Source organism: Haemaphysalis longicornis, unplaced genomic scaffold, assembly GCF_048455015.1.
Source record: "Haemaphysalis longicornis isolate Haplotype H1 unplaced genomic scaffold, Haemaphysalis longicornis Haplotype H1 scaffold_4, whole genome shotgun sequence".
Classification (NCBI taxonomy): Eukaryota; Metazoa; Arthropoda; class Arachnida; order Ixodida; family Ixodidae; genus Haemaphysalis; species Haemaphysalis longicornis.
Genome location: NW_027526361.1, coordinates 154,759,185 through 154,787,028, shown reverse-complemented (window position 1 = coordinate 154,787,028; position 27,844 = coordinate 154,759,185). Strand labels below are relative to the sequence as shown.

General features: G+C 43.5%; 1 protein-coding gene across 1 annotated transcript in view; it reads right to left on the bottom strand.

The window, feature by feature from the left end:
* The window catches only part of LOC144180054 (uncharacterized), a 70,064-nt gene extending 42,870 nt beyond the window's left edge, over positions 1 to 27,194 (bottom strand). Inside the window, exon 1 of the mRNA XM_077708462.1 lies at positions 24,626 to 27,194. Within this exon, the coding sequence (XP_077564588.1) occupies positions 24,626 to 26,881 (2,256 nt within the window). The 5' untranslated portion in view covers positions 26,882 to 27,194. The remainder of the gene's footprint in view (positions 1 to 24,625) is intronic.
* Between the last annotated feature and the right edge of the window lie 650 nt (positions 27,195 to 27,844).

The window sequence follows — 27,844 nt, the reverse complement described above, 5'->3', positions numbered from 1 at the left end:
TTGTGAAGGGGAATTATCACTTCTTGTTTTACCCGCCGCGGTGACCCTCTGGCTGAGGTGTTGTGCTGCTGATCCCAAGAACGCGGGTTCGATTCCTAGCCATGGTGGCCACTTTTCTGATGGAGGGGAAAGCAAAAGCACCCGTGCATTTGAAATTTTTGGCGGACGTTAAATATCTCCGGGCGCTCAAAATTAATCCTGAGCCCTCCACTACGGCGCGCCTCATCGCCTAAGTAGCGTCGACGCCTAATACCTCTAAATCAACCAATCAATCTTTCATGTTTTTCTAATATGAAGCGAAGTGGCTTTGTTTGTACACGTTCCAAATTCGTAATGTCATTTTTGGTACAAAGATCCCAGACAACCATCTGGTATTCGAGTTTCGATCTCACGAAAGTGTAATGAGCCTAAATTGTGCTGTTTACTTGAGATGTTCTCCGTGGACATTTCAATTACCAGAATTTGCCAAAATCGGCTACAAACGCTGCGAAAATAAGGTCTGACCAAGAGAAGTAAATTTTAAATTTATTGGATACCAATTCGTATTTTGTACTTCAATTATTATCATTTATTTCATTAGAAAACTACAAAGTTCATTTTTTCGTGTCGCCGCAACACTGTTTTCGGAAGATTAATTTCCATGCCCAGAGTTTAAACCAAATATGGCGGTAACGGAGTTCTCCAGATGTAGTGGAATGAAAACAATTGCAGACTTTTTTAAATCGTAGCGTACTTTGCAGCGTCCCCTCACAGCCAAAAATGCGTAACGCCATGACGTTTCGTAAAAATGCAGATATAGTGAAATTACAACCAGTAATCTTTAAAATAGCGAAAATTCTAGGAAATTATAGGTGTTATACTAATCAAAATCACAAAAATAAAAAAATAAAAACTAAATTTGCCCAACAGTTCTCATAAAAGTAAAAAAATATGAATCTTATACAAATCCAAAATCCAAGAATAAACAAAAAATATATAAAATCAGCTTCAAAATGTGGATGAAAAAGGCGAAAAGGACGAAAATCCGTGCAGCACCTTGCCTTTCCCCCACAAAGCCGATTTGGAAAAAAAATGCTCATGAAATCGTTACACCAGCGTAAATGAAAATACCATAATCGAACAACATTTTTGAAACTAGATACAATTTTTGTCACTGAAATATTTTGCAAAATCAGCAATATGCACCTCTTCCCTACTCCCAAGAATAAATACAAATGTAAAATGACGTTCACTATTGGAATAGAAATCGCAAAAATGGCGAAAACTCTGTAACGCCTAGCATTTCGACAAAAATACAGAAGTTGCGAAAAAACGGCTGTAATATTCACAGCAGTGTACAGGGTGATAGTTGATCCAACCAAATATTAAATAACCAAGAAACAAACAAATAACGGATAAATATTCAAAAAAGTAATCTGTCAAAATAAAAAATATGCACCTTATACACCTCACTCCAAAACTATAGAATACAAAGAAAACGTTGTAAAAACGAATCAGAAATAGATAAAATGACGAAAAATTGTGTAAGGCACTGCATTTCCACAAAAACGAAGATGGGGCAAAAATTACCAGTACCTGTATAGCAGAGTAAATAGGGACAATTGGCCGAACAGAATTTACAGAAACCAAAAAAAAAACGAAAAACAAAACCATCTGGAGAAATTCACAGTTGTATAGTAATGCACATGACAAAAAACAGCGCAGAGAAGCTGATCAGAGGACTAGAAAAAGACAAAACGGGCGCTTCTGTTCAGCTCCGTTCCGTTCCGGTCCGCTCGCCTTCTGTTCCGCTCATCCACTCCGCTCCGTTCCGCATGTTTTACAATTTTACCAAGGCTAAAATAATTTTTTTCATTTGGCGTTCCCGCAACAAAAAATAGGAACACAATCGCAACTATGGTAGTCAACAGCTGTACCTGCGTATTGCAAGACGTCTCCACGCCAGTTGTTGAAGTGGGACCGACCGTCGAGTTTCTATCGGCTGTCAAACATTGACAGGTGCCGGACAGACGACACGACTTTGTTATTAAGAATATTGGGAACGCGGAAAGGGCGCGCGTCGTTATTTCCACTTTATTGCTTATACTGAGGGACAACTTGCCGTTCAGATTTTGTGTTTTCTACTCGTTGTCATGTCACTATGTAAAAATGTTTAAAACAATTTTTAATCCCTTTAAAATAATTTGGAGAAAGTCGAGCGGCAACCTCACCCGTCTCTCTCCCCCTACGAAAATGTCTGGCTATGGCCCTGGAAGGTGGTGTCCTACTCCTAAGGGCAGATTTACAAGAGAGAGGGTTCGTGTGTTCGTTTTAGTACAAAAAAGGCGGAGTGCTTCAAAATGTCTCTTTGTGACTGCTCGGAAGCAGTTCATCCAAAAAGGTTAAGCCCAAGTTTGCTTTCAGGTAGTTTAGGCATGCGCCAAATTCCTGCTCCATATGTCGTCACCTTACTGAACTCGCCGCTGAAAGTTCTCCATGACTGGGCGTTCTCCATGACTCCAAGACCGTTTCAACTGTTAGCACGTGCAAGAACCTGCGGCCAAGTAAAAGCCAACGCCTGTGCTACAAACCCAAAGGATATGCTGAGCGCCCTGTATACGATGACAGCTCAATCAGGTAGGCGCCGGTTTTATAAAGTGAGGGACCAAAGTTCGATTTGGACCACGGGCAGCATTTTATTTTTCTTTCCAATTTAGTGCTCACTTTATTGTTCCCCACGGCTGCTAACCCGTACCTCTCGGGCATTTGGGGTGGTCCAGTGGTGAGACTGCTGGTATCACGGTGTAAAGGTCCCAGGTTCAATATGAGGAACCTCCCTAACCACATTTTTTTTTTCTGGAAGCTTCCGGGTTTCTGTCTTCGCCGGACGGATTTGTGTCCGCCTAAACAGCTCTAAATACAGAGAACTCTCTAAATAACCTAAATACAGAGAACGACGCCGGCTAGCCACATGCTAGGGTACCTCGAAATTATCAACTTTCCCAACTCAGAAAAATCTGCCTCCACTAACGTTTTTGAGTCGGGAAAGTTGATAATTTACAGATGACGGCTATTTCAAGATAAACGTGCTATCTCCAGATGATAGCTTGTTTTGAGATTTGTCTTCTACGTTTGCGACCGAATGGTGCGTGTAGACGCGTTTGGAAGTTTTCAAGAGCTTTGTTTATCACCTGTGTTTTCTTCGAATAACATTTGTTTGCAGAGATAAATACGCATGTTTCTATTCAAACACAGTGATTGGAAAAAGATTCACTCATTGTAAAGTGTTTTGCTGTTATCTGTAGGGTCTCACCCAGCAATTTAACTTTTTTTTCCCGCTTACAACAAGCCGATATAAAGGCAAGCTGATCTCGAACAAATCTGACAGCGGGCCGGATGGCTGCTGCAAGTTCGAAATTTCTGGTCACGTCTTCGTTTTGAATGATACGAAGTGTATGTAAGGCTGCACAGGAAAATGGAGCTAACGTATTTTTTTTTTGTGTTGGCTTCTAAAGTTATGATTATCCATACTATGATCTTGAAAAAGCTAATTGTTACGAAATTACGGCAAAGCTTTTTTGAGAACCTGTTGCACTGACTTTCACACGCTATAGTTCTCAAAATAAGTCTGCATAACAAAGAAGGGATGTGTATGCTTTCGGTGTTTCATTTTTTGTTGTAGGAGGAAAACTATGGCAATCTTGCAATTTTAAGTACCCGGAGCACTAATTTTTCGGATAGAACTTGTTTGGGTTCTCGTTTGAGCTGTGCAATTTTTTCTTCTGTTGTGTAGCCGACAAATACTTCTGGAGCACTACGCACAATCAGCGTTCTCCGTGACAGCAAGATTGCAAGTCTTACTGTAAACCAGAATTTTCACCGTTCCAATTCAAAAAATTAACACTTGGGTATTTATCGACAATGCTTGCAATTAAAAACGCACGCAACCAAAGCCGTGAAAAGGCGAAACAACACTGGTGGGTGGGACGATATGACCAATATTTGAGAACAGCTAACAAGACTGTTTTCTAAAGAACGACAGAAAGGAAACAGTCTGCGTTCTATTTTGCGATGTTGTAAAATTTCCACAATTGCCTTTAAAAATACCAGGATATCTTAAAATTAGGAAAAGTAATAAATATCTGACCCTCAAGTCGCACTTTGCTCTTCGCTCGAGAACAAAAGAATGCCAACAGCTATAAATGCAGTATGAAAAAAACGATTTTACAATTATTAATGGGTTCAATTTAAAGCAAGCCTTCTGGCTCAAGTTTTTCAGTAACGACATTCCGAATCGCCGCTTGGATTTAACTGAGCAGCGTTGCAGAGAACGAAAGACAAGGTTTCGAGGCAGATTAGTCAGTGGTATTGTCACAAAACATAGATAACATATCGACTTTATTGGTGCCTATATTTTTGAAAGGGGACAGCGGCTGAGTCATTGCAAGGTAGACGCGGCGTTTCCTGATTCCATTTGCTATATTCTATTTCTCACTTTTCTAGAATTCTGATTTGCTCCAAATGACTTTTGCCTCAGTGGACACAGGTGCACGACGCGGCATCGCCCCCTGTCAGTATGGGGCATGTAGCATTACCCGTTTTCAAGCAAAACAAGAAGTGAATAATACCTGCGTTTTTTTTGAGACACCACCACCACTTCCTCTTCACGTTGCATTGTACGCGCATAGTATGCCCAACGCCGCAGTACACGAGCGTTTAAGCCGCGACAAATTTGAAAGCATGCACTGTAGTTTCTATGAACGCCGCAATGTCGTATCCCTTGCGCCGCTGAATATGTAGGGTTCCCGTATTCTTCGCTTGTAACGAGAAATAGTTAGAGTTCATATTTCCGAATGTGGTTATAATGATAGCTCTTGGGAAACAGACTGATCAATCTAGCGACTTTTCTTGGCAAAGAATGCCAGGGTCGATTTTTGGTTTAGTTTCAAAGATGTTACTCTTGACATGCGACAGTAGTTGCTTGAGATAAAGCGTCCTCTGCGGTCTGGTGCGAATTCTGATGCATTCGTACGATAACCATACCCTGGGTACCATACTGCACGGGCATATTGTACTTTTGAATGGTTGAGAGTTTTGTAAAGCATGAATTTCAGGTACGAAGGCGCAGAAGAAAAGCTACGTCGGATGTACGCTAAGGTGCGATTAGCATTCTTAATTATCTAAGTGACGCATTTCCCAAGATAGGTTGGGAGTTATATGTACACCACAATACTTGCATGCCTCTTCAAGGTGCGGTCTTCGTTAGTGAAATAGAAGCCTCAGACTGTATAAGAATCCCGCAACTCTTCTGTTTTACGATTAGTTAAATTTAGAGGCATTTTCCCGTAATTACACTAGTTAGAGACTCTGTTCAAATTGGACTGTAGCAAAGACGAGTCGTAAATTGAAGAAATTGTCCGGTTCAGTACACAATCATCCGCGAACCCCATGATGAAAGATATATTGTTTTAAGGCAAATCATTGATATAAATAAGAAAGAGACTAGAAAAGAGTAGAGGTTCTTGTGGCAAGCCTTCCGTGAATGAACAGAGAGAAAACTCAAAAGCCTTCACGGTTACGAATTGCGTTCGGCTCGACAAGCATTTTTCGATCCAAGCTACAATATTAGAGTCAATTATAATCTTCGCATCTTTGACTAAATGAAATGATAAAAACACGTTCGAATGCTTTGAGAAGTTTAAGAAATAACCGTCAACAGAAGATGCATTACCCAGGACACACAATTGTCGTGTGTGAAAAAAAAAAGAGCTACTGTGTGAGAACAAAAGCACTGAATCTACAGAGCAGTATTAAATTTACGAAGCCTTTGCTGATAATCACAAGGAAATTTTAGTCTGTGCAATGTACCGTGATATCGGGATAATTCCATGGTATGGTGCTGTTATAAGGGGAGGGGCGGCTCGTTTTTTTATATCAGTTAGGGATGCGCTATAGTTTACGTTAGAGGTATTTGCTTATAAAGTTTCATTTCGTCATACAAAACTATCGAACTGTAGCAAAGACGAGTCGTAAATTGGAGAAATTGTCCGGTTCAGTACACTATAATCCGCGAACATCATGATGGAAGTTGTAATGGTGTGAGGCAAATCATTGATATCAATAGGAAAGGGAATAAGAAAGAGTAGAGATTCTTGAGGCACGCCTTCCGTGAGTGAATTCTCACTCCCTGCTTCGTGGTTTGGCCATCGCCAAAGCAGCTGTTGAATCTTTTGAATTACTTCCAAATGTTTGCCAACAACATGTAAGTCGGTATGTGACCAGCATATTTCGTCACGGAGCCCTGCTATACGAAGGAGATTACAATTCGTTGCAGAGACAACTTTAAAGAACCTAGTGCATCAACTAATAGAAGAAATTGCCCTAAAAGACACAGCTTTCCTGCAAGTGATACAAAGAAATGCTCCTACACTCTTTTTTCTCTTGACTGTGTCCGGTACCTCTGGGTGCAGACAATAAACTATAAGATTCTGCAGCACCTTAGGCGTGAGGGAGTAAAGCTGATCGTATTACATCTGAAATACGCTTGCAGCTACCGTCAACAAAACTCCCATAAAGTGTGCGCGTAACCTACACAGGAGTAAATTCTTTGCTTGCTTGGGAGCAATACGAAACGCACCTCCTCGGCCCAAACGTTCCCGGTATAATCTCCCCTTGATGTGCACCAATAAGGGACGGGTCCGTAATAACATTTCTTGGTCAGCAGGACGGCCTTAATTACTTGCACGTCGGTTGCAAACGTAGGTCATAAGACGGCTGCCTCATTAGAAGCTAGCGGTTGCCAACGGAGCGTTCGTGCTGAGCACGCGCTGCAAGATCACTCTGTGAACGCGTGCCTCTGGCATTCATTATGCCCGGAAGCTCTACTGAGCGCTAGGTTGAAGCTGAGTAAGCGGCGTTCATAGGACCCCTTCAAAAAGCCGCCACGTGGTTATGTTACGCTAATGCGTAGGTCAGTCTAGTAGTTCCCAAATTCTTAAAAACGGTACTCCTGGGAAAATGCTTAGTAACCAGTAAATATTTCTTTAGGGAGCCACTTCGACATTACGCAGCGGATTTGAAGCCGCTTCGAGCACTCAGAAGAGGCGAAGATACAAATATTACTTACAATGAAATAGTGAGCGTTACTGACAATGCCTTTATAAAACACTTCTGAAGCCGTAAAATCTAGTTTGAAAAGCTGCTTTACATCACGCAGCAAAATTGGAGCCTGTCGCCGAAATTGAAGGAAGCACATATACAATATCATACTGAATAGCGCAGAAATGCGCTACTACGAGGTATATTCGCAGAACAATGTTATAACGTGTTTACTTTCAGTGAAATACTACCTCACCGTCTGTAAGCCTGCTTCATTTGTTCGAACTTCAATACACTTGCGTTAAATTCCTTCCGGTGCTATAACCATTTTCATAATGCACTTTCTTAGTTAGTGATTGTTGTCTTCCGAGCATATATATATATATATATATATATATATATATTTATATATATATATATATATATATATATATATATATATATATATATATATATATATATATATATATATATATATATATATATATATACACAGAAAGATGGGTCGGCAGTCTACAACGCCGAAGGGGGCATAGGGGAGTGGTTAGGCTCTTTTATTTATTTTTTATTTTACTATGGTTATTGAAGTTCACTTTTTTTTTAATATACAGAAGAAAGAAAGGAAAACACGCGCCCAGAGTGGGGACCGAACCTATGCCTCCTTTGGCGTTGTAGACTGCCGACCCATCTTTCTGTATTTTCTCAACGAGCCCCTCATTTCCTTACTATATTATTCTGCGAAAGCCTAGCGAGGGTCTCGGTTATGGCAGCCTTGATGCCTAGGTAGCAGAAGAGGGCTTCCCGCCAGTTACCCGCTCATGACTGGCTGTAGACGTTGGAGTCACGCCCCGGGGGTTGAAAAGAAGGTCCCCTTCTCCCCGTGTAGTCAGAGTGGCGCTGGTTACCACCCTCAAGCATCAGATACACTTCTAGTACATATAAATAGCCCAGAAAGTGAAGGAAAACACAGTCGCCCAGATAGCCGAATTGGTAAGGCATTCGAGATCTAATCGAAAGGCGTGGGTTCGGTCCCCACTCTGGGCGCGTGTTTTTTTTTCTTTCTTCTGTATATTAAAAAAAAGTGAACTTCATTACCATAGTAAAATAAAAAATAAATAAAATAACCTAACCACTTCCCTATGCCTCCTTTGGCGTTGTAGACTGCCGACCCATCTTTCTGTATTTCCTCAACGAGCCCCTCATTTCCTTACTATATTATTCTGCGAAAGCCTAGCGAGGGTGTCGGTTATGGCAGCCTTGATGCCTAGGTAGCATAACAGGGCTTCCCGCCAGTTACCCGCTCATGACAGGCTGTAGACGTTGGAGTCACGCCCCGGGGGTTGAAAAGAAGGTCCCCTTCTCCCCGTGTAGTCAGAGTGGCGCTGGTTACCACCCTCAAGCATCAGATACACTTCTAGTACATATAAATAGCCCAGAAAGTGAAGGAGAACACATTCGCCCAGATAGACGAATTGGTAAGGCATTCGAGATCTAATCGAAAGGCGTGGGTTCGGTCCCCACTCTGGGCGCGTGTTTTTCTTTCTTTCTTTTGTATATTAAAAAAAGTGAACTTCATTAGCCATAGTAAAATAAAAAATAAATAAAAGAGCCTAACCACTCCCCAATGCCTTCTTTAGCGTTGTAGACTGCCCACCCATCTTTATGTATTTCCTCAACGAGCCCCTCATTTCCTTACTATATTATTCTGCGAAAGCTTAGCGAGGGTCTCGGTTATGGCAGCCTTGATGCCTAGGTAGCATAAGAGGGCTTCCCGCCAGTTACCCGCTCATGACAGGCTGTAGACGTTGGAGTCACGCTTCGGGGATTGAAAAGAAGGTCCCCTTCTCCCCGTGTTGTCAGATTGGCGCTGGTTACCACCCTCAAGCATCAGATACACTTCTAGTACATATAAATAGCCCAGAAAGTGAAGGAAAACACAGTCGCCCAGATAGCCGAATTGGTAAAGCATTCGAGATCTAATCGAAAGGCGTGGGTTCGGTCCCCACTCTGGGCGCGTGTTTTTCTTTCTTTCTTCTGTATATTAAAAAAAAGCGAACTTCATTAACCATAGTAAAATAAAAAATAAATAAAAGAGCCTAACCACTTCCCTATGCCTCCTTTGGCGTTGTAGACTGCCGACCCATCTTTCTGTATTTCCTCAACGAGCCCCTCATTTCCTTACTATATTATTCTGCGAAAGCCTAGCGAGGGTCTCGGTTATGGCAGACTTGATGCCTAGGTAGCATAAGAGGGCTTCTCGCCAGTTACCCGCTCATGACAGGCTGTAGACGTTGGAGTCACGCCCCGGGGGTTGAAAAGAAGGTCCCCTTCTCCCCGTGTAGTCAGAGTGGCGCTGGTTACCACCCTCAAGCATCAGATACACTTCTAGTACTTATAAATAGCCCAGAAAATGAAGGCAAACACAGTCGCCCAGATAGCCGAATTGGTAAGACATTCGAGATCTAATCGAAAGGCGTGGGTTCGGTCCCCACTCTGGGCGCGTGTTTTTCTTTCTTTCTTCTGTATATTAAAAAAAAATTCCCCCGCATTTCCCCGAGGGGGAGAATGTGAAAGTGCGAATGCACGGTTGTCGGCCCGCTTGCGGCGCTTGCGCTCGGCCGCCGCAGCCCACCGCCTCGCCGCCTTCTCTTCCATATGTTCCATCGGGTTTGTAGTATCACGTGTACACCACGCAGTTATCAAGCCGCTAAAACGCCGCTGAGTCGCCAACGCACGCCGCTGACGACGTAGTTTGAATGCGTTAAAGATATAAGACGCGTCACTAACACTGATATCACCGTCGCGTCCGTGGCTTGGTCGGTAGAGCGTCGCGCTGCGGCCGCAAAGTCCTCGGATCGAAACCTGGCGCCGGATGCTGTTTCTTTTTTAAATATAGAGGAGCACTGCGGACGCCGCCGCCGCCGCCGCCGGCGGTGGATGGTTTGGGGTCGCTTATAAAGTGCATTCGCACTTAAAAAAGGGAACTTCATTAACCATAGTAAAATAAAAAATAAATAAAAGAGCCTAACCACTCCCCTATGCCTCCTTTGGCGTTGTAGACTGCCGACCCATCTTTCTGTATTTCCTCAACGAGCCCCTCATTTCCTTACTATATTATTCTGCGAAAGCCTAGCGAGGGTCTCGGTTATGGCAGCCTTGATGACTAGGTAGCATAAGAGGGCTTCCCGCCAGTTACCCGCTCATGACAGGCTGTAGTCATTGGAGTCACGTCCCGGGGGTTGAAAAGAAGGTCCCCTTCTCCCCGTGTAGTCAGAGTGGCGCTGGTTACCACCCTCAAGCATCAGATACACTTCTAGTACATATAAATAGCCCAGAAAGTGAAGGAGAACACAGTCGCCCAGATAGCCGAATTGGTAAGGCATTCGAGATCTAATCGAAAGGCGTGGGTTCGGTCCCCACTCTGGGCGCGTGTTTTTCTTTCTTTCTTCTGTATATTAAAAAAAGTGAACTTCATTAGCCATAGTAAAATAAAAAATAAATAAAAGAGCCTAACCACTCCCCAATGCCTTCTTTAGCGTTGTAGACTGCCCACCCATCTTTATGTATTTCCTCAACGAGCCCCTCATTTCCTTACTATATTATTCTGCAAAAGCTTAGCGAGGGTCTCGGTTATGGCAGCCTTGATGCCTAGGTAGCATAAGAGGGCTTCCCGCCAGTTACCCGCTCATGACAGGCTGTAGACGTTGGAGTCACGCTTCGGGGATTGAAAAGAAGGTCCCCTTCTCCCCGTGTTGTCAGATTGGCGCTGGTTACCACCCTCAAGCATCAGATACACTTCTAGTACATATAAATAGCCCAGAAAGTGAAGGAAAACACAGTCGCCCAGATAGCCGAATTGGTAAAGCATTCGAGATCTAATCGAAAGGCGTGGGTTCGGTCCCCACTCTGGGCGCGTGTTTTTCTTTCTTTCTTCTGTATATTAAAAAAAAGTGAACTTCATTAACCATAGTAAAATAAAAAATAAATAAAAGAGCCTAACCACTTCCCTATGCCTCCTTTGGCGTTGTAGACTGCCGACCCATCTTTCTGTATTTCCTCAACGAGCCCCTCATTTCCTTACTATATTATTCTGCGAAAGCCTAGCGAGGGTCTCGGTTATGGCAGACTTGATGCCTAGGTAGCATAAGAGGGCTTCTCGCCAGTTACCCGCTCATGACAGGCTGTAGACGTTGGAGTCACGCCCCGGGGGTTGAAAAGAAGGTCCCCTTCTCCCCGTGTAGTCAGAGTGGCGCTGGTTACCACCCTCAAGCATCAGATACACTTCTAGTACTTATAAATAGCCCAGAAAATGAAGGCAAACACAGTCGCCCAGATAGCCGAATTGGTAAGGCATTCGAGATCTAATCGAAAGGCGTGGGTTCGGTCCCCACTCTGGGCGCGTGTTTTTCTTTCTTTCTTCTGTATATTAAAAAAAGTGAACTTCATTAACCATAGTAAAATAAAAAATAAATAAAAGAGCCTAACCACTCCCCTATGCCTCCTTTGGTGTTGTAGACTGCCGACGCATCTTTCTGTATTTCCTCAACGAGCCCCTCGTTTCCTTACGATATATATATATATATATATATATATATATATATATATATATATATATATATATATATATATATATATATATATATATATATATATCCTCAAGTGCTTGAACTGTATATAAACTGCTTCCATTCTGTAAAATATTACGCTTGATAAAGGACAGTCCCCGTCCGAAACGTCGATGTAAAGTTATGTTTTCGAAGTAAACTTGTTATGTTTTTTATTGCGCCCCTTTTTACTATTTAACCTTCACTAGCCTAATCGTTTACCTTATATATATATATATATATATCAAAGTTGCAGTCCTCATTGCCAGTGCTGTGTTGCGTTTTAACAGTGTTTTATAGTGCCGAATGAGGTATGATTGCCTTTTTTTATGCAGGAATAAATAATTGAAAAGTCAAGTCGAGAAAAAATGCGCCGTTTTTTCGGAAACGGGAAAAACGGCGTTCCGGAAAAAACGGCGCATTTTTTCTCGACTTGAATTTTCAATTATTTATTCCTGCGTTAAAAAAAGGCAATCATACCTCATTCGGCACTATAAAACACAGTTAAAACGCCAAATAGCACTGGCAATAAGGACTGCAACTTTGATATGTGTCCTTACGGAATCCGTCCTCCCGTAGGTCTCTGTTCTTTATATATATATATATATAAAATTACGTACATTAGAAAATATGTACTCTGATCTTCAGCTGACATGTTTGGCGAATATGTGTGCTGAGCATGTATGGTTCTATGACGCATGCCATACCCGTAATTTGGAAGTAATCATATTTTTTGGGAAACGTTGGTTGTCGGAAACGCATTCATGGGCCTTAGTCTTCCAATGACTCTCGTGTGTATCTACCCTAAGCGTTTTTCACCAAACTAAGCTCGAAAATTGCGAGTGATGAGCGAACTCTTCGTGTTTTACTTCAACGACGCTATTTTTTCTTCGTAAGTGTGGATTTTAGTTCTTTTTTAAGGTGAAAAATATATTGTCACGGAAAAAAGAGGAGAGCAATCTCCAATCTCCAGAGAAGAAGACGAAGACCCAGCTGGGCGGGCTTCCTCATGGCCGACATCGTGTAGTATAGTGTAAATACATCACTCGCATCTTCCATGGTTCATTTCCTGCGTCCTGCCGTCATGTAACAATATTTAGAATAACAATTTGCAACAAACCGAATAAATGCAAAGTTCACGGCCGCGAGTAAAACGCCGCCAAATAGACCTAAATATGGTACCTAAACTTCCAAGTTCCCATTGGCAGGAAAAACAAAAATACAACACAAGTATATGGCTTACGTGCTCAGTAGAAGGGAAGTGGGCCTCCGCAACGGTGTCCGCAATAATTTATTTATTTGTTTATTGGTTGATTGATTGATTGAATGTCTATTAGCATTTGTCACATGAAGTTTACAAACACTAATTAGACCCAAAGCAAGAAGCTAGTGCAGGGTTCAAAAAGAAAAGTAACGGACAGAAGCTGGAAATATCAATAACACATAATACAGATGTAGCTATACAGACACCGTAAATATATACTTCCACGTTTTTATGAGCATACTCATTTACAGAGTGGAGAAGCCTTTCGCTCCTTAACCAATCGGGTCACAAAAACCAAACTACATGTGTCAATACAATCAAAAAGTTATGACAGATCACTTTGTGGACACACCCAAAAACAGCAGTTAAAATGCAAAAAACCACGACAACTATCACGGGTTTTAGGAAAAGGAAAAAAGGCTAGGTTTACACGATTCGCCAGTGTATAATTTACAAATAGTACGTTTACCACCAAAGAAAAAAAAGAAGCAGTTACAGCCTGATCAAGAATTGATTTTTTTTTGTTTTACCGCAGCATCGTGTGATCACTTCAATTCAGTGGGCAAACTATTCCACTTTTTTTTTTCTGTGGATTGCAATAAGCTCTCCCTATACACGTTATTTCTTGGTGCCAAGTTAAAGTTACCGAACGTGAGACTTCTAAAAGGCCAAACGAGGAATAAAATAACGAGACATCAAATGGGTTATTGTATTTTACAATACTATTACACAAACAGTCGTCTTGTATTCACGCAAAAGTTCGAAGGGTAGTATTTTTAGCTATCGAAATAACAGCCGGCTTGGCTCGTTGTGGTTACTGGGACTTATAATTCTTATGGCACGGTTTTGTAACCTTTGAAGGGGATCCAGGCCGCTCAACAGGTATATTTAGGCAAAAACAAATCAGTGTAGGATTGAACCAATACTCACACAACAAAAACGTTGTAACTGTGGAGTATGCAGTCACAGTACTTGGTATGTGTCGTCCATGCCTTCCCATTACTCTTAGCTCCAGTTTTTAAAGAAGCGAAAAGAAGAGGACCGCTGGTGCATACGTGTGAATGTGTAACACCACTACAAAAAAAAACAAGAAAGAATTCAAAGAGGCGACGGAGTAGCGCAATGACAGGTACACCCAGAGGCACCAAGAAATTCTCGCATATGCAGGTGAATCAGTCGCTATCTCACCCAAAAATCATGGCTATGGGCATTGGTGTCTTCTTAGAACCGTAGCCGCTTAGAACAAAGAATCATGTTGAGCGGTTGCAAGATTTTCCCTCCCCGAATTTATTTCAACGCCTTTTGATGGTTATCTAAAGAGGCAGCTCTTCTAAACCTGAAAGAATACATTTTGCGATGTTTTGAAGAAAAGAAAGTTCTATTGGGTGTGTTCATTGACTTTTCGCAGGCCTTTTATACCACAACCCACAGTCGACTTCCATGTAAACTAGAAAAATATGGTTTCAGAGGTTCAGTTCCAAGCCTTCCTGCATCATATCTCTCTCATCGCACACAATTCGTTTGCATTGAAACTCACCATTCACCAAGAAGAAGAAGAAGAAGAAGAAGAAGAAGAAGTTTATTGTAAAAGAAGAAGGTTACATGTGAAGATATATCCAGACGAGGTACCCATAGTTGATACTGCACCGGGACCCTCGATACATAATTACATAGAAAAATACAATAAAAGCAGCTAAAGACAATTTCAATAATCACAAGTCTCAGAGTTGCACTTGCAGAGCCAAAATGGCAACAGAGCAATGTAATCCAAGAACTGATGTAACATTACCAGACAGACTAAATTAAATTAAAAGAAAAGAACGAGAAGAAAAGAAAAAAAAGGATGGAACGAAGAAAAAAAAAAGGAAAATAGGAGAAACTGGACGCACTACACTGTATTGCATTTCAAATCACAATTTAAAGCAAAACAACAGTTCAGAATGTGCAGGAAAAACGAACAGACGAAATAGTGCGTCTAAGCGAAATCTCTAAAGAATTTATGCCAAGAGAGGACAAAAACTAACGCAGTTCAAAGGGCGAGTATTGCGCACGTTTAAAAGAAAGTGGGAAAAAAAATGAGCAAAGTGAATGGGAATGTAGCTGACACTGAAGAAAAAAAAAATTGTATCCTAGTAGCAATACAAAACCACAAACACACACATATTCAATAAAACCGCGAACAACCATGCAACAACAACAAAAAAGATAAACACACGCAAAATTACACATTCGTACAACTACTGTGAACGAATCAAAACTGGAAAAGAAATTCTTTAAGTTGCTTTTTAAATAGCGATAAAGAAGAAAGTGACTTAATTGCATCCGGCAGACTATTCCAGCTTGAAATAGCGGAAAAATGCGAAGTCATTTTGCCATAATTTGTTGAAACTGAAGGAAGCAAGTAATTGTAGTTTGCAGCGAATCTGGTTGGGTTGGTATTAGTGAGACAACTTGTTTAACCAGTTAAACAACTTCTCATAGGCGTGCAGCAAGGCACTATTTTAGGGCCGCTTCTGTTTAAGTTGTATAATAATGATATTGTAGAACTTGTCACCAATTTGAAATGTATATTATACGAAGATGAGGCCACTTTGTTGTTTTCCTCGAAGTCTATTGAGGATGCCACTAAAGCAGCCGACGTCACAGTAAAAAAAGTGCAACATTGGTCTGAAATTACCAAGTTAAATAGATATAAAAAATAAAAGGCAGTGTTTTTCGACTGCGAAACAAACCAGGTGTGATTACTACTCATGTACGGCTAGGTCGTGACACCATAGATGTTTTGGAAGAAATTGAAGTGTTGGGTGTAATCTTCAATAGCCGCTTAACCTGGGAAGAGCTTGTTAATAAAGTTGTTTGCAAGCTTTTAAAAATTGCAGGAATCATCATCCGGCACCGCTACTTACTACCGAAAAAAGTTAAAATGCTGTTAAATAATTCCTTATTTATGTCTCACATGAAGTATGCTCACTTAGTGTGGGGAACAACAACTATGGTAAATAAGCACAGAAAGTTTTGTTTTTGCAGAAACGAGCGCTCCGCTCCTATCACAATCTTGGTTATAGGCATGCAGGCCACACTTTTAGAAATGCATAACATTACAGAGATATTTGATATGTACTATGTGAGGCTCATCGACGCGTGCACAAGAGATAAAACAAGGGGCTTTATAATGTACGAACGCTTACCAGGCTATGTGCGAATGAACCTGCTTATGCCAGCCGAAACCCGGCACACGTTCAGGTCTCTACTTGTCGTACGGGTTACGGTTTGCAAAGTGTATCGAACATGTTGCCGCGTCTTTTAATAAATTTTATGCACAAAATGTTGATCACAAATAAATTTTCGAGGGGAGTTTAGAATACATGCCAAAGGTAGTACTTATAATTTGGTGTCTTTTTCTTCTCGTATTCACGGTTCATACATGTACAAATGTTTCTTTTTGTTGCTGTTATGCTCTACTAATTGTAAGTGTACTTCAAATCATGCTGTGCCAGAATGGGCCTGAAACAGGCCGCTGCTTGTGTTTGTGTAAACATTTGGGATTGTTTCATACCTGCCAATGGGTTTTAACTAAAAATGCTTTTACCACGCACTCAATATTTTTTACACTGTGTAAAAGTAGCACTTTCTCCCTTAAAACATTCTGTATAGAAAGTTGAGATACAAGGACTTTTTTGACACTGAGGTTAGTGATATAAGATGGAGCTTTGAATTTGTTTTTACCGTCCCTTTACTATTTTTTGGGACCTAAAGGGGAACAAATCCTAATTGCAATGAAATATTACAGAGAAGCAAACCGAATATTTCTCTACTTCACATGGCTGTACCCCCCGGCTACTTCATCGACACAGCCATCATCGCAAGCTCCGTATATAAACCAATGGCCATCTCAGCCGCACTTCAGTGGGCACGGGAGCTACCGTGCGTTCAGGCTGACGTTCTGAAATTTCACGTCTTGCAGGTTAGTGAAAGGCATTTCTTGTACGCTAAAAAGAGCAAAAATGTTGGTCTAGTGTTGCTTCCGTGCAAACAAGTTCTCTTTGACTTGGCATGTGAGTGTATCTATATGGGTTTTCTTCTGTTACGTTCGGGAGTTTCTGATGCTGCCTCTGGAACAGACGTGATCGCAACCGACGACGCCCCTGAAGTTATGGAATATGCCCGAAGTTCCTCGGAATTCTGCGAAATCATACGGCTGCTGAAAGGCATTCAGGTTGGCTGGCTGGCTTGATCAGGTGGCAAGGCATGACGAACTAGCTCGAAATGTTCGCGACATAAAATACTGCAAGAATGACATTAGGCTGAAATTAGATGACAGGAGTGGAAGTCTCACCAACGTTGAAAAAATCGCTGGTAATTGACAGTCTTTCCGCAGAAGTGTCTCACGCAAGACCTGAGATTTCAAACCTAGCTACACAGCAGGATTCTCTGGCCTATGCCACAAACGACCTTGAAGACCGTTCTAGGAGGAATAATTATCGCTGTAAAAAGTATAATTACGTCATCACCGATACATATTTACTCGTCTCTCGAAACAAATTTGGTACTCATTGAAACCGGCAGTAGAAAAAAATATTTGGAGTATGTTATAGGCCCCCCAGTGCCCCAGCCGCGTTTACTGACGAGCTGCATGACGTAATTGATACGGTCATCACCCGCTGTCCGACGTCTCCGGTTTTTCTTCTGGGAGACTAATTTTCTATATATTCAATGGGCCAGCAATGCAGCGTAGCCATTCTCCCATCGTGTCCTTCACAGGCCAAGGACTTCTTTCATATATACTCGGTATTCAATTTCTCTCAAATTGTCATTAAGCCTACCACGACATCAGCGACTGCTTGCCACATTTTGGGTTTAGTGTTAACCACAGCCCCTGACCTTTCTTCAGATATAAAATCTATTTCTGGCCTTAGTGACCATTGTTTCTTGAACTTTACTGTTAGTGGCAATGTTAAACCCCCCAAAAACACCACTAATTTTATTAGGGACTACCACGCCGCTGTCTGAAGCAATTAACCCGAACCTTTGCCCAGTTTTTTGGTATCTTTACGGCTGGCTTTCCAGCACGTCATGTTCAAGACAACTGGGATATGTTTAATAAAAAGGTGCACGAACTAAGGATTAAATATATACCATTAAGAAAAATATTTTCAAATCCCAATGCCCCCTAGGACAACCGGAATGTCAATTGTCAAGCCGAAAAAAACGTCTTTACCGGTCCGCGAAAAAATCCCCAACTAATGAGCCAAGCTGACGTATGATGATGCGTCTAAGTCATACACTTCTGCTGTTAAAACCGCCAAAGCTAACTCCTTACAAAACACGCTGCGCTGTATGTTAGAAAACCCCAAAATTTTGGAATTTTGTATATTAAAGAGGGTAGTCTTTTCTCCTGATAGTAAAGTGATCTCGTTAATAGATAGTGACGGAAACAAGGTTCCAGACGAGGATCGTCCAACACCCTTAAATTTATCTATCAAAAACAATTTCTCTCACCGCACATTTACAGATGCCTGTCAACTTCCAGAGATTCCCGTTTACGAATGCTCTCCTACGCTGCCTCTCTTGATATGCGCAGGAGTCATTGTGCACATAATTAATCCTTTGAAAATGTATTTTTCTTCTTGCATTGACGAAATCAATGCGAAGTTTTTAAAAAGCACATGCCAGCACTCTTCGATATTTCTTGCTAGGCTCTTTCAACAATGCTTAGAATCAGGATTGTTGCCTTTTGAGTGGAATACGGCTAAGGTTGTTCCAGTTTTAAATTCGGTAGCATGGTATAACCTAGCAACTATCCTCCGATATCGCTCACCAGCATCCCCTGTAAAATTTTCTAACACATCATTTACTCTAGCCTCGTCCGATTTTTCGAATCTACTTCTTTCTTTCATCCTGCTCAACTTGGCTTTCGTAAACACCATTCCTGAGAAACGCAACTCTTATCATTTACCCACAAAATGTATGTTATTCTTGACGCGCGTTCTTCCGCAGGTTGCATATTTCTGGACTTGTCGAAGGCATTTGACTAGTTATGCCACCGACTACTAATGCTAAAGCTTCGTAGCCTAAAACTCGACAGCAGTTTACTCAAACAGATAGAATGTTTTTTTTTACTAAACGGCACAAATTTGTTTGAGATAACAATTTCAACTCTTACCCTGTAGTAGTAACATCTCTAGTCCCACAGGACTGAGCTTTAAGCCCGTTATTATTTTTGATATATATTAATGACCTTGCTAATTGTTTCTCATCCCCTATTCTTCTGTTCGCTGATGATTCAGTTGTATTTCGTGAAATTAAAAATAGCAGCGATGTAACTACCCTGCAGGCAGACCTAGATAATATATGGTGTTATAACTGGCGAATGGTGCTCAACACTGTTAAATGAAAGGCAATGAGAATAACTCGAACCTCAACGCCAACTCCTATTTACGTTGTTAAAGGGATACCATTACAAGCAAACGCGTAATATAAATATTTATGAGTCCATATCACTAATAAGTTGAAGTTTGATATGCACATCAATCCCATTACCGCTAACGCTAACCGTACCTTGGGCTTTATAAGACGTAACTTCTCCCAAGTCCCATCATTCACAAAGCTACTGTACAAAACGCTTATAAGGTCAAAGCTTGAATATGCCGCCTGAACCCATGATCCTGACCCCGCATTTTTTATTCATAAACTGGAAATGATTCAAAACAATTCTAACCATTTCATTCTTTGCAATTACACTAGAGCTGCCAGCAGAATTTGGTATGAAATCAACACCTAATTTACAAGCTTTAGCGCTCCGTAGAAAACGTTCTCGCCCGTGTCTCTCGCCCGAAATTTACCGTCATCCGCTATTGAAACCAGAATTCATTTGTGCCCCTACTTACGCGTCTGAATGACTTGACCATGCCCACAAAGTGGTTGTCCCCTCGTGTCACGGTCGTTTTTCACACTGATTCATTTCTTCTACGCACGTCGACTGAATGGAACCGCATTCCCGCCACCACAGCTGCTATAGATGCCGTTAATAAATTCAGGTCTGCGGTCACCACTGAAATTCAAACCCCTAGCTTTCTATAACATTTTTCTTGACAATTACCCTGGTTGTATTTTTTGGACTAGCACTGTATAAATCCACTTCTTTGTCGACTGTTATTGTTTTGATACTACTTTAAATGTACCAGTATTTTTCGCTGTTCACCGTTTTTTTTATTTTTTGTACTTACGACTCCCCTCTACAATTCTTCGGCCCTTAGGGTACTTGTAAAAAAAATAAAATAAAAATAAAATAATTTTGAAGGGTTTATGCTCAGAAAAGTAGACGAGTAGCATTACACCTACTTCTGTCGGTGCAGAGCAGTGAACATTTACCTCGGCCTTAAAAAAATATGTGTTAGTCGCAGTTTAATTTTAAATGAAGCGATGTCGTGGTTTCAAAGCCATTCCAGCAGCATTCCAAATCCGCCGTTAAGCGTGTGGCCCCATTTCCGAATCTGTTAAGATACTACTGTAGTCCTTCCGAATTCCATCAACCTAACCATCTCAGAAGCCTGCTTTATGGGCAATTGTAAATAGCCATGTTTCGTTCCTTTTACAGGTTTGCAATGCGCCCCGATCAAACGGAAGTACATAAAAAGCCCCAAATTTAATTTAAATAAATTGGTTCGCTCATGTGGACTTTTTTCATTCGAGCTTTGCTCTTCAGCCATTTAGTAAGAATTCATATGGCACAATTCAAGTCCGCACAAAATCACAATTGATTATGATAATGACGTAAAACTCCCTGAGCAGCGTTTACCCCACGTTATAATCAGTGCTGTAGAACTAAGACTTTCAAACGGGATTGCTTCCCTGCAAGTAATAAACAAATTCAGATTTCGAGCTGGATACCGCATCTACCACAGAATATTGGGGTAGAACCTTGCGGGTACTCGCTAGAGAACAGCGTTGCTCTGCAAACTGGGAGCATAAATTTGAAGCAATGCTTCGCGGTATATTGCTCTGTCAGTAAGCCCATCGGGATGTGAAAACATCAGTACAAACTTTCTCAATGCATTTTTAGTACGGTATGCAGTATCGCCATTTTTAAATAATATTGCTGCGGCGCCTGACTGGAGTCCACGCTCAGCCCTGGTCAACTGGAGAATAGGTGGTGTGTTGCTGCCGGAGATCGTCTCAAGCGACATCGCACTGCTGGTGCTATTGTATTAGCTGGCGTGCCAGTTTCAGTTTAGATTTCGGTTTATTGTTGCTGTTGAAATGTTACAGATCATAAAAAGCTATACGTGGTCCCATAGTCATAGACTGGGTAGTCATAGATGCTACACATAGTGATAGCACACACTTTCAGTGGTTAACAGCAGTAACAATCCAAAGTACTACAAAATACAAACACAAGAACAGAAAAAGCGAAATATATTAATAACAATCAAAATTATTAGACGAAAAAGTACATAAAGGTGATATTCATACACATACCCCTTATATACGTATATAATATCATTCACAATACCAAAATGATGGGGCGAAGGTGGCTCCTAATTAAATAAATTGAAGGACACCATTGCATAGTTTGGGTATAGAATCCCAGAATGATGTCGCCAAAAAGTTTAAAGTATATTTACTATGTTAGTCCTAGGTTTTGGTCAAAGATAGTTATTGTGTGTGAGCATCGAGTGGCCACAAACTGCGGAGTCCGGTTTTTAGATATTAACAAAATAGGTAACTTTCCTTCAAATAGTTTAAGTGGTAGGACGCCAAGAGAACCTTTTTTTAAATCACCAATTGACAAGATATTAAATCTTCGGAGTAAAGACAATTCATCACATGAGAAATGGTTGTAAGTAATTATTCATATAGCTTGATTTTGTGTGTGCTGCAGAGGTGCGAAGTGAGTTTTATATGGGCTGCCTCAAGAAGAAATGCAAAATGAAATATGGCTGTGGAGGAATGCGTTGTGAAGTGAAATTAGTACGCATTCATTAGAATAGGATCAAACTCAATCTAGTATTCTCAGGCCACACGCCGCTTTAAAGGTTGATAAGGATATGTGATTTGAAAATTTCAAATGAATGTCGATTTCGACTCCAAGACATGTGGCATGATCAATAGCATGAAGCAAATTCAGACTAAGGCCACTATGGGTGGTTTTCCTGGTACAGGTTTGGGCGGGGATGAAAAAAATTACAAATATATAATGACTACCGATAATATTGAGCATATTGTCACGTAGCCAAGGACGAAGCAGTTGTTTGGAAAGGAAACAAGTTTATTGGAGCGAACTTGTGCTCCCCTAACAACTGAAAAGAATACAGAGGCGGCGAAGCAGTGGTCAACAAAGTGACGTACGTGCGTCGGCGAGCGTCGCAGAATCGAATGCCCCGGCGTCCGCACTGCAGGCTTTTTATCTTTCGGCGCGCGTGGTTCTCGAAACGTCGATTCACATCGAGAACATAGTAGATCGAAGAAGATTATTCTGGGCTGTTCACGTTAGATCGGAATGCTCTCCCTATCACAACAGATAACACATGCGGCACAGAAAGAAAGAAAGAATGGAACACGCGCTTCCCTTGGCGCAGAGATAACACAGACCGGCGCAGCCGGGCGGTAAAAGCAAAACACAAATAAACAAGCCCAATGTATGGTTCGCGGCATTACCCCCCCCCCCCCCCTCTAAGATTGCATCGACCCGATGCTAACATAAGCGACAGTCCGAACAAATGAAAATAAAAGTTCGTCATCGTCCGTAGAAAGGTTTTAAGCGAACCACGTGGACGACTTCGGGTCGCGTGCGTCGTCGTGATGTGCCGGAATCACCACTGGGGATCACTTCGTAGGTTAATTGCCCAACACGTCTTAGAATCTGGTAGGGTCCGAAGTACCGTCGCAGGAGCTTTTCACTGAGTCCGCGTCGTCGAATGGGAGTCCAAACCCACACACGATCCCCTGGTTGGTACTCGGCGTCTCGGCGTCGGAGGTTATAGCGGCCCGCATCCACCAGCTGCTGGTCCGTTATACGAACTCGAGCGAGCTGGCGGGCCTCCTCCGCACGTTGAAGATATCCGTGGACGTCGGCGTTGAGGTCGTCGTCTTCTACGTGCGGAAGCATGGCGTCGAGCATCGTAGTCGGCCTTCTACCGTAGACAAGCTCGAACGGCGTCAGCTGCGTCGTCTCCTGGATAGCCGTGTTGTACGCAAACGTGACATACGGGAGCACTTCGTCCCAAATCTTATGTTCAACGTCAACGTACATTGACAGCATATCTGCGATTGTCTTGTTCAGACGTCCTGTTAGTCCGTTCGTTTGGGGGTGGTACGCCGTCGTTCTTCGGTGATCCGTGTTGCTGTAGCGTAATACTCCTTGCATCAGCTCCGCAGTAAATGCCGTTCCGCGGTCTGTGATTAGGACTTCCGGGGCTCCATGTCGCAGCACAACTTGACTTATAAAGAACTTCGCCATTTCTTGTGCAGTCCCCCTCGGAAGAGCGGCGGTCTCTGCGTAGCGCGTCATGTAGTCTGTCGCTACGACAATCCACTTGTTCTGTGATCGTGACGTAGGGAACGGGCCTAAAAGGTCCATTCCAATCTGTTGAAATGGTCTCGATGGGACGGCGATCGTTTGCAGAAGTCCGGAGGGTCTTGTCGGCGGCGTTTTTCGTCGCTGGCAGTCACGGCAGCTCCGGACGTAGTGGGTGACGTCAGAGGTAAGGCCGGGCCAGTAGTACCTCGCCTTAATTTTTCCAATAGTGCGGGCTGTGCCCAGATGTCCGGAAGACGGGTCGTCGTGGCACGCTTCCAAAATTTCGTCACGAAGGTCCGCGGGGATGACGAGAAGGTAATTCGCTCTTGTTCCGGGGCTGAAATTCTTCTTCACAAGGACGGAGTTTCTCAGGCTGAATGCTGGTAAGCTGAGTTTGAAGGTCCTAGGAACGGCAACGTTGCATCCCTCGAGGTACTCGATTATGACGCGTAAGTCGGGGTCGGCACGCTGCTGGGCGGCTAGGTCGCTCTCCGTCACGATCCCGAAGAACGCGCTGTCTTCATCAGAGTCTTGTGGTGGTGGGTCGACGGGGGCGCGGGACAGGCAGTCGGCGTCGGAGTGTTTCCTGCCGGATTTATAAACGACTGTAACGTCGAACTCCTGCACGCGCAAGCTCCACCGCCCAAGACGGCCAGAGGGGTCCTTCAAATTGGCGAGCCAACACAGCGCATGGTGGTCTGTTACAACCTTGAATGGCCTTCCATACACGTATGGGCGAAATTTTGAAATCGCCCATATAATAGCCAGGCACTCTTTCTCAGAGGCAGAATAGTTTTTCTCCTCCTTCGACAGACCACGGCTGGCATAGGCGATTACCCTTTCGCAGCCGCTTTGCTTTTGGACAAGGACGGCACCCAAGCCTATGTCACTGGCGTCCGTGTGCATTTCCGTTTCGGCATTTTCGTCGAAATGAGCGAGCACGGGCGGGCTTTGCAGGCGTTTTTGCAGCTCGCAGAATGCTTTTTCTTGGTCGTTTTCCCAGCTGAAAGGGGTGCTATCTTTCGTCAAGCGCGTGAGTGGCTCTGCAATGCGTGCGAAGTTTGCGACGAAGCGCCGGTAGTATGCGCACAGCCCGAGAAATCTTCGCACGCCCTTCTTGTCTTTCGGCCTTGGGAAGTTCGCAATGGCTGAAGTTTTTGCCGGGTCAGGTAGGACTCCCGCGGCGTTGACGACGTGGCCCAAGAACTTGAGTTCCCCGTATGCGAAACGGCACTTTTCAGGCTTCAGCGTCAACCCCGACGTACGAATGGCCTCGAGTACAGACTCCAACCTTGCAAGGTGTTCGTCGAAAGTCCGGGCGAATACCACTACGTCGTCGAGGTATACGAGGCAGGTGTGCCACTTAAGGCCAGCTCGCACAGTGTCCATGACTCTTTGAAACGTCGCTGGTGCTGTGCACAGCCCAAACGGCATCACCTTGAACTCGTATAGGCCGTCTGGGGTTATAAATGCAGTCTTCTCTCGGTCTCTCTCGTCCACTTCAATTTGCCAGTAGCCGGTCTTCAGGTCCATCGATGAGAAGTACTTCGCGTGGCAGAGGTGGTCGAGGGCGTCGTCGATTCGGGGGAGGGGGTACACGTCCTTTTTCGTGATTTTGTTCAGTCGCCGGTAGTCCACGCAAAACCTTAATGTGCCGTCTTTTTTCTTTACGAGTACGACGGGCGCAGCCCAGGGGCTTTTCGATGGCTGTATAATGTCGTCGCTGAGCATGTCGTCGACTTGAGTCCGGATGGCTTCCCGTTCGTGTGAAGAGACGCGGTACGGTGACTGTCGGGTAGGTCGGGCTCCATCTTCGATTATTATTCGGTGCTTCGCTAGAGGGGTCTGACGTAGTTTTGCGCTCGACGAAAAACATTCGCTATAGCGACGCAGCAAAGCCAATAATTTGTTCCGTTGTTCTGGCTGTAGCGCCGGATTTACGTCGAAGGGCTGCGGAAGCTTGAAGGTGTCATCGGGTGTGCGTTCAAAGTCGGCGACCGCGATCACATCACTTGCTTCTTGCGTTTTTTCGAGGAACGCAATTGCAGCTCCCTTGTTTAAATGCTGGTACTCTTCGGTGAAATTAGTGACCAAAACGTGAGATTGGCGTTGCTTAAAGTGCGCAATCCCTCTTGCGACGGAGACACCGCGGTCGAGAAGCAACCTTCGATCACTCTCTACGATAGCGTCGATGTCAGAAGCAGCATCCTCACAGTAGACGGCGATCATCAAGCTTGCCCGGGGTGGCAGGGTGATGTGATCGTCGGCGATCCTGACAGCAACACGGTGATCGGGGTTCGGCTGCGGCGTCGTGGAGTAATCGGAGGAAAAAGTTATCGACTTGGTCTGCAGATCAATTATTGCGCCGTTGTCCGTCAAAAAGTCCATTCCGAGAATTACGTCGCGGGAGCAGTTAGGCAAAATAACGAACTCAGCAGGGTACGTGGTGCCGCCTATGGTGACGCGTGATGTGCACGTTCCACTTGGCGTTACGAATAATGCCGCGAACCATACATTGGGCTTGTTTATTTGTGGCTCTCGGGGTACCTCGGGTGGCGTAGAAGTTCCCAACGCTTCTTGCACTTCTTCTCTAATCACGTCGGTGAGGGAAGCGACTTGGGGCTGCGGCGGTGTTGGGAGAAGTTTCCGCAGCTCCTCTCTCACTATTGCGCGGATAGTCTCGCGTAGGCTGTCGGCCGGGATCCGCGTGGTGCCAAAGTCGTTCGCATTGGCCGCGCCAACAAAGTTGCGGTCATACTGCTTAGCACGCATTTCGAGGGTTTTCTCAATGGTGCTGGCTTCGGTCACGAATTCGGCGACGGTTTTGGGCGGATTTCGGACAAGTCCAGCAAACAGTTCCTCCTTCACTCCGCGCATTAAGAAGCGCAACTTCTTTTCTTCCGTCATTGCGGGGTCCGCGCGGCGAAATAGCTGCTTCATCTCCTCAACGAAGATCACGACTCCTTCATTGGGGTGTTGCGTGCGCGTTTCCAACAAAAGGGCGGCTCTTTCTTTCCGCACGACGGTAGTGAAGGTCTTAGTGAATTCGCTTTTGAACTGAGCCCAGTTTGTCAAAGAGTTCTCGTGGTTCTCGAACCAAGTGCGAGCCGAATCTTCCAAGTAAAAGAAAACATGCCGGAAGGTTTCTGCGTCGTCCCACCTGTTGAATTTCCGGACGCGCTCCAGTTTCTCCAACCATTCTTCTGGGTCTTCTGCGGGGGCTCCTCGGAATGATGGCGGTTCCCGTGGCTGCTGCAGAACGACGGGAGGATTGGCTTGGTTGGGCATGGTGCTGGTTGCGAAGTCTTTCTTCTTCGCTTTCTCCGGTAGTAGACCGACCTCGGGTGGTAAATCTTGCACGCGGAGGCTGGCTCTTGTTGGACTGGCTTGGCGGCTTCCAGAGGTTGTAGTGGGCATGAAGGGTGCGTACCCCGCACCTCCACCAGATGTCACGTAGCCAAGGACGAAGCAGTTGTTTGGAAAGGAAACAAGTTTATTGGAGCGAACTTGCGCTCCCCTAACAACTGAAAAGAATACAGAGGCGGCGAAGCAGTGGTCAACAAAGTGACGTACGTGCGTCGGCGAGCGTCGCAGAATCGAATGCCCCGGCGTCCGCACTGCAGGCTTTTTATCTTTCGGCGCGCGTGGTTCTCGAAACGTCGATTCACATCGAGAACATAGTAGATCCAAGAAGATTATTCTGGGCTGTTCACGTTAGATCGGAATGCTCTCCCTATCACAACAGATAACACATGCGGCACAGAAAGAAAGAAAGAATGGAACACGCGCTTCCCTTGGCGCAGAGATAACACAGACCGGCGCAGCCCTGCGGTAAAAGCAAAACACAAATAAACAAGCCCAATGTATGGTTCGCGGCAATATCATTAGTGCACCAGTTAACAGTTTTAGCTGCACCAGCATTTAAGTGACATATTAGCGAATCGAAACACGTGTTGGAAGAGTAAATGGTCGTGTCATAAGCGTAAAAACTACAACTGGAATGTTGCGTTTGGTCTGGAAGGTCAATAATTTATACGACAAATAAAATGGGTCCCAAAATTGATCCCTGTCTGACGCTAATGTTAGTCTAGAACAAGAATCAGTGTCAAAAATAGAGACCACATACTCCCCATCACACAAGTACCTGTGAACTAGGAAGCGTGTGGCCACATACACCTATATTGTTTAGTTTTGCAAACGATATGTCGTGACTTAATTAATCGAACGCCTGAAAAAAATGAACAAACAGCGCACTGGCAAATTTACCTAAAGCAATAGCTGTTTTAAGATGATCAGTTAAAGTAGTGAGAGCCAATTCAGCAGAGTAACCAGGTCGAAAGCCAAATTGATTACATGACAAAACACCAAATGTTGAGAATT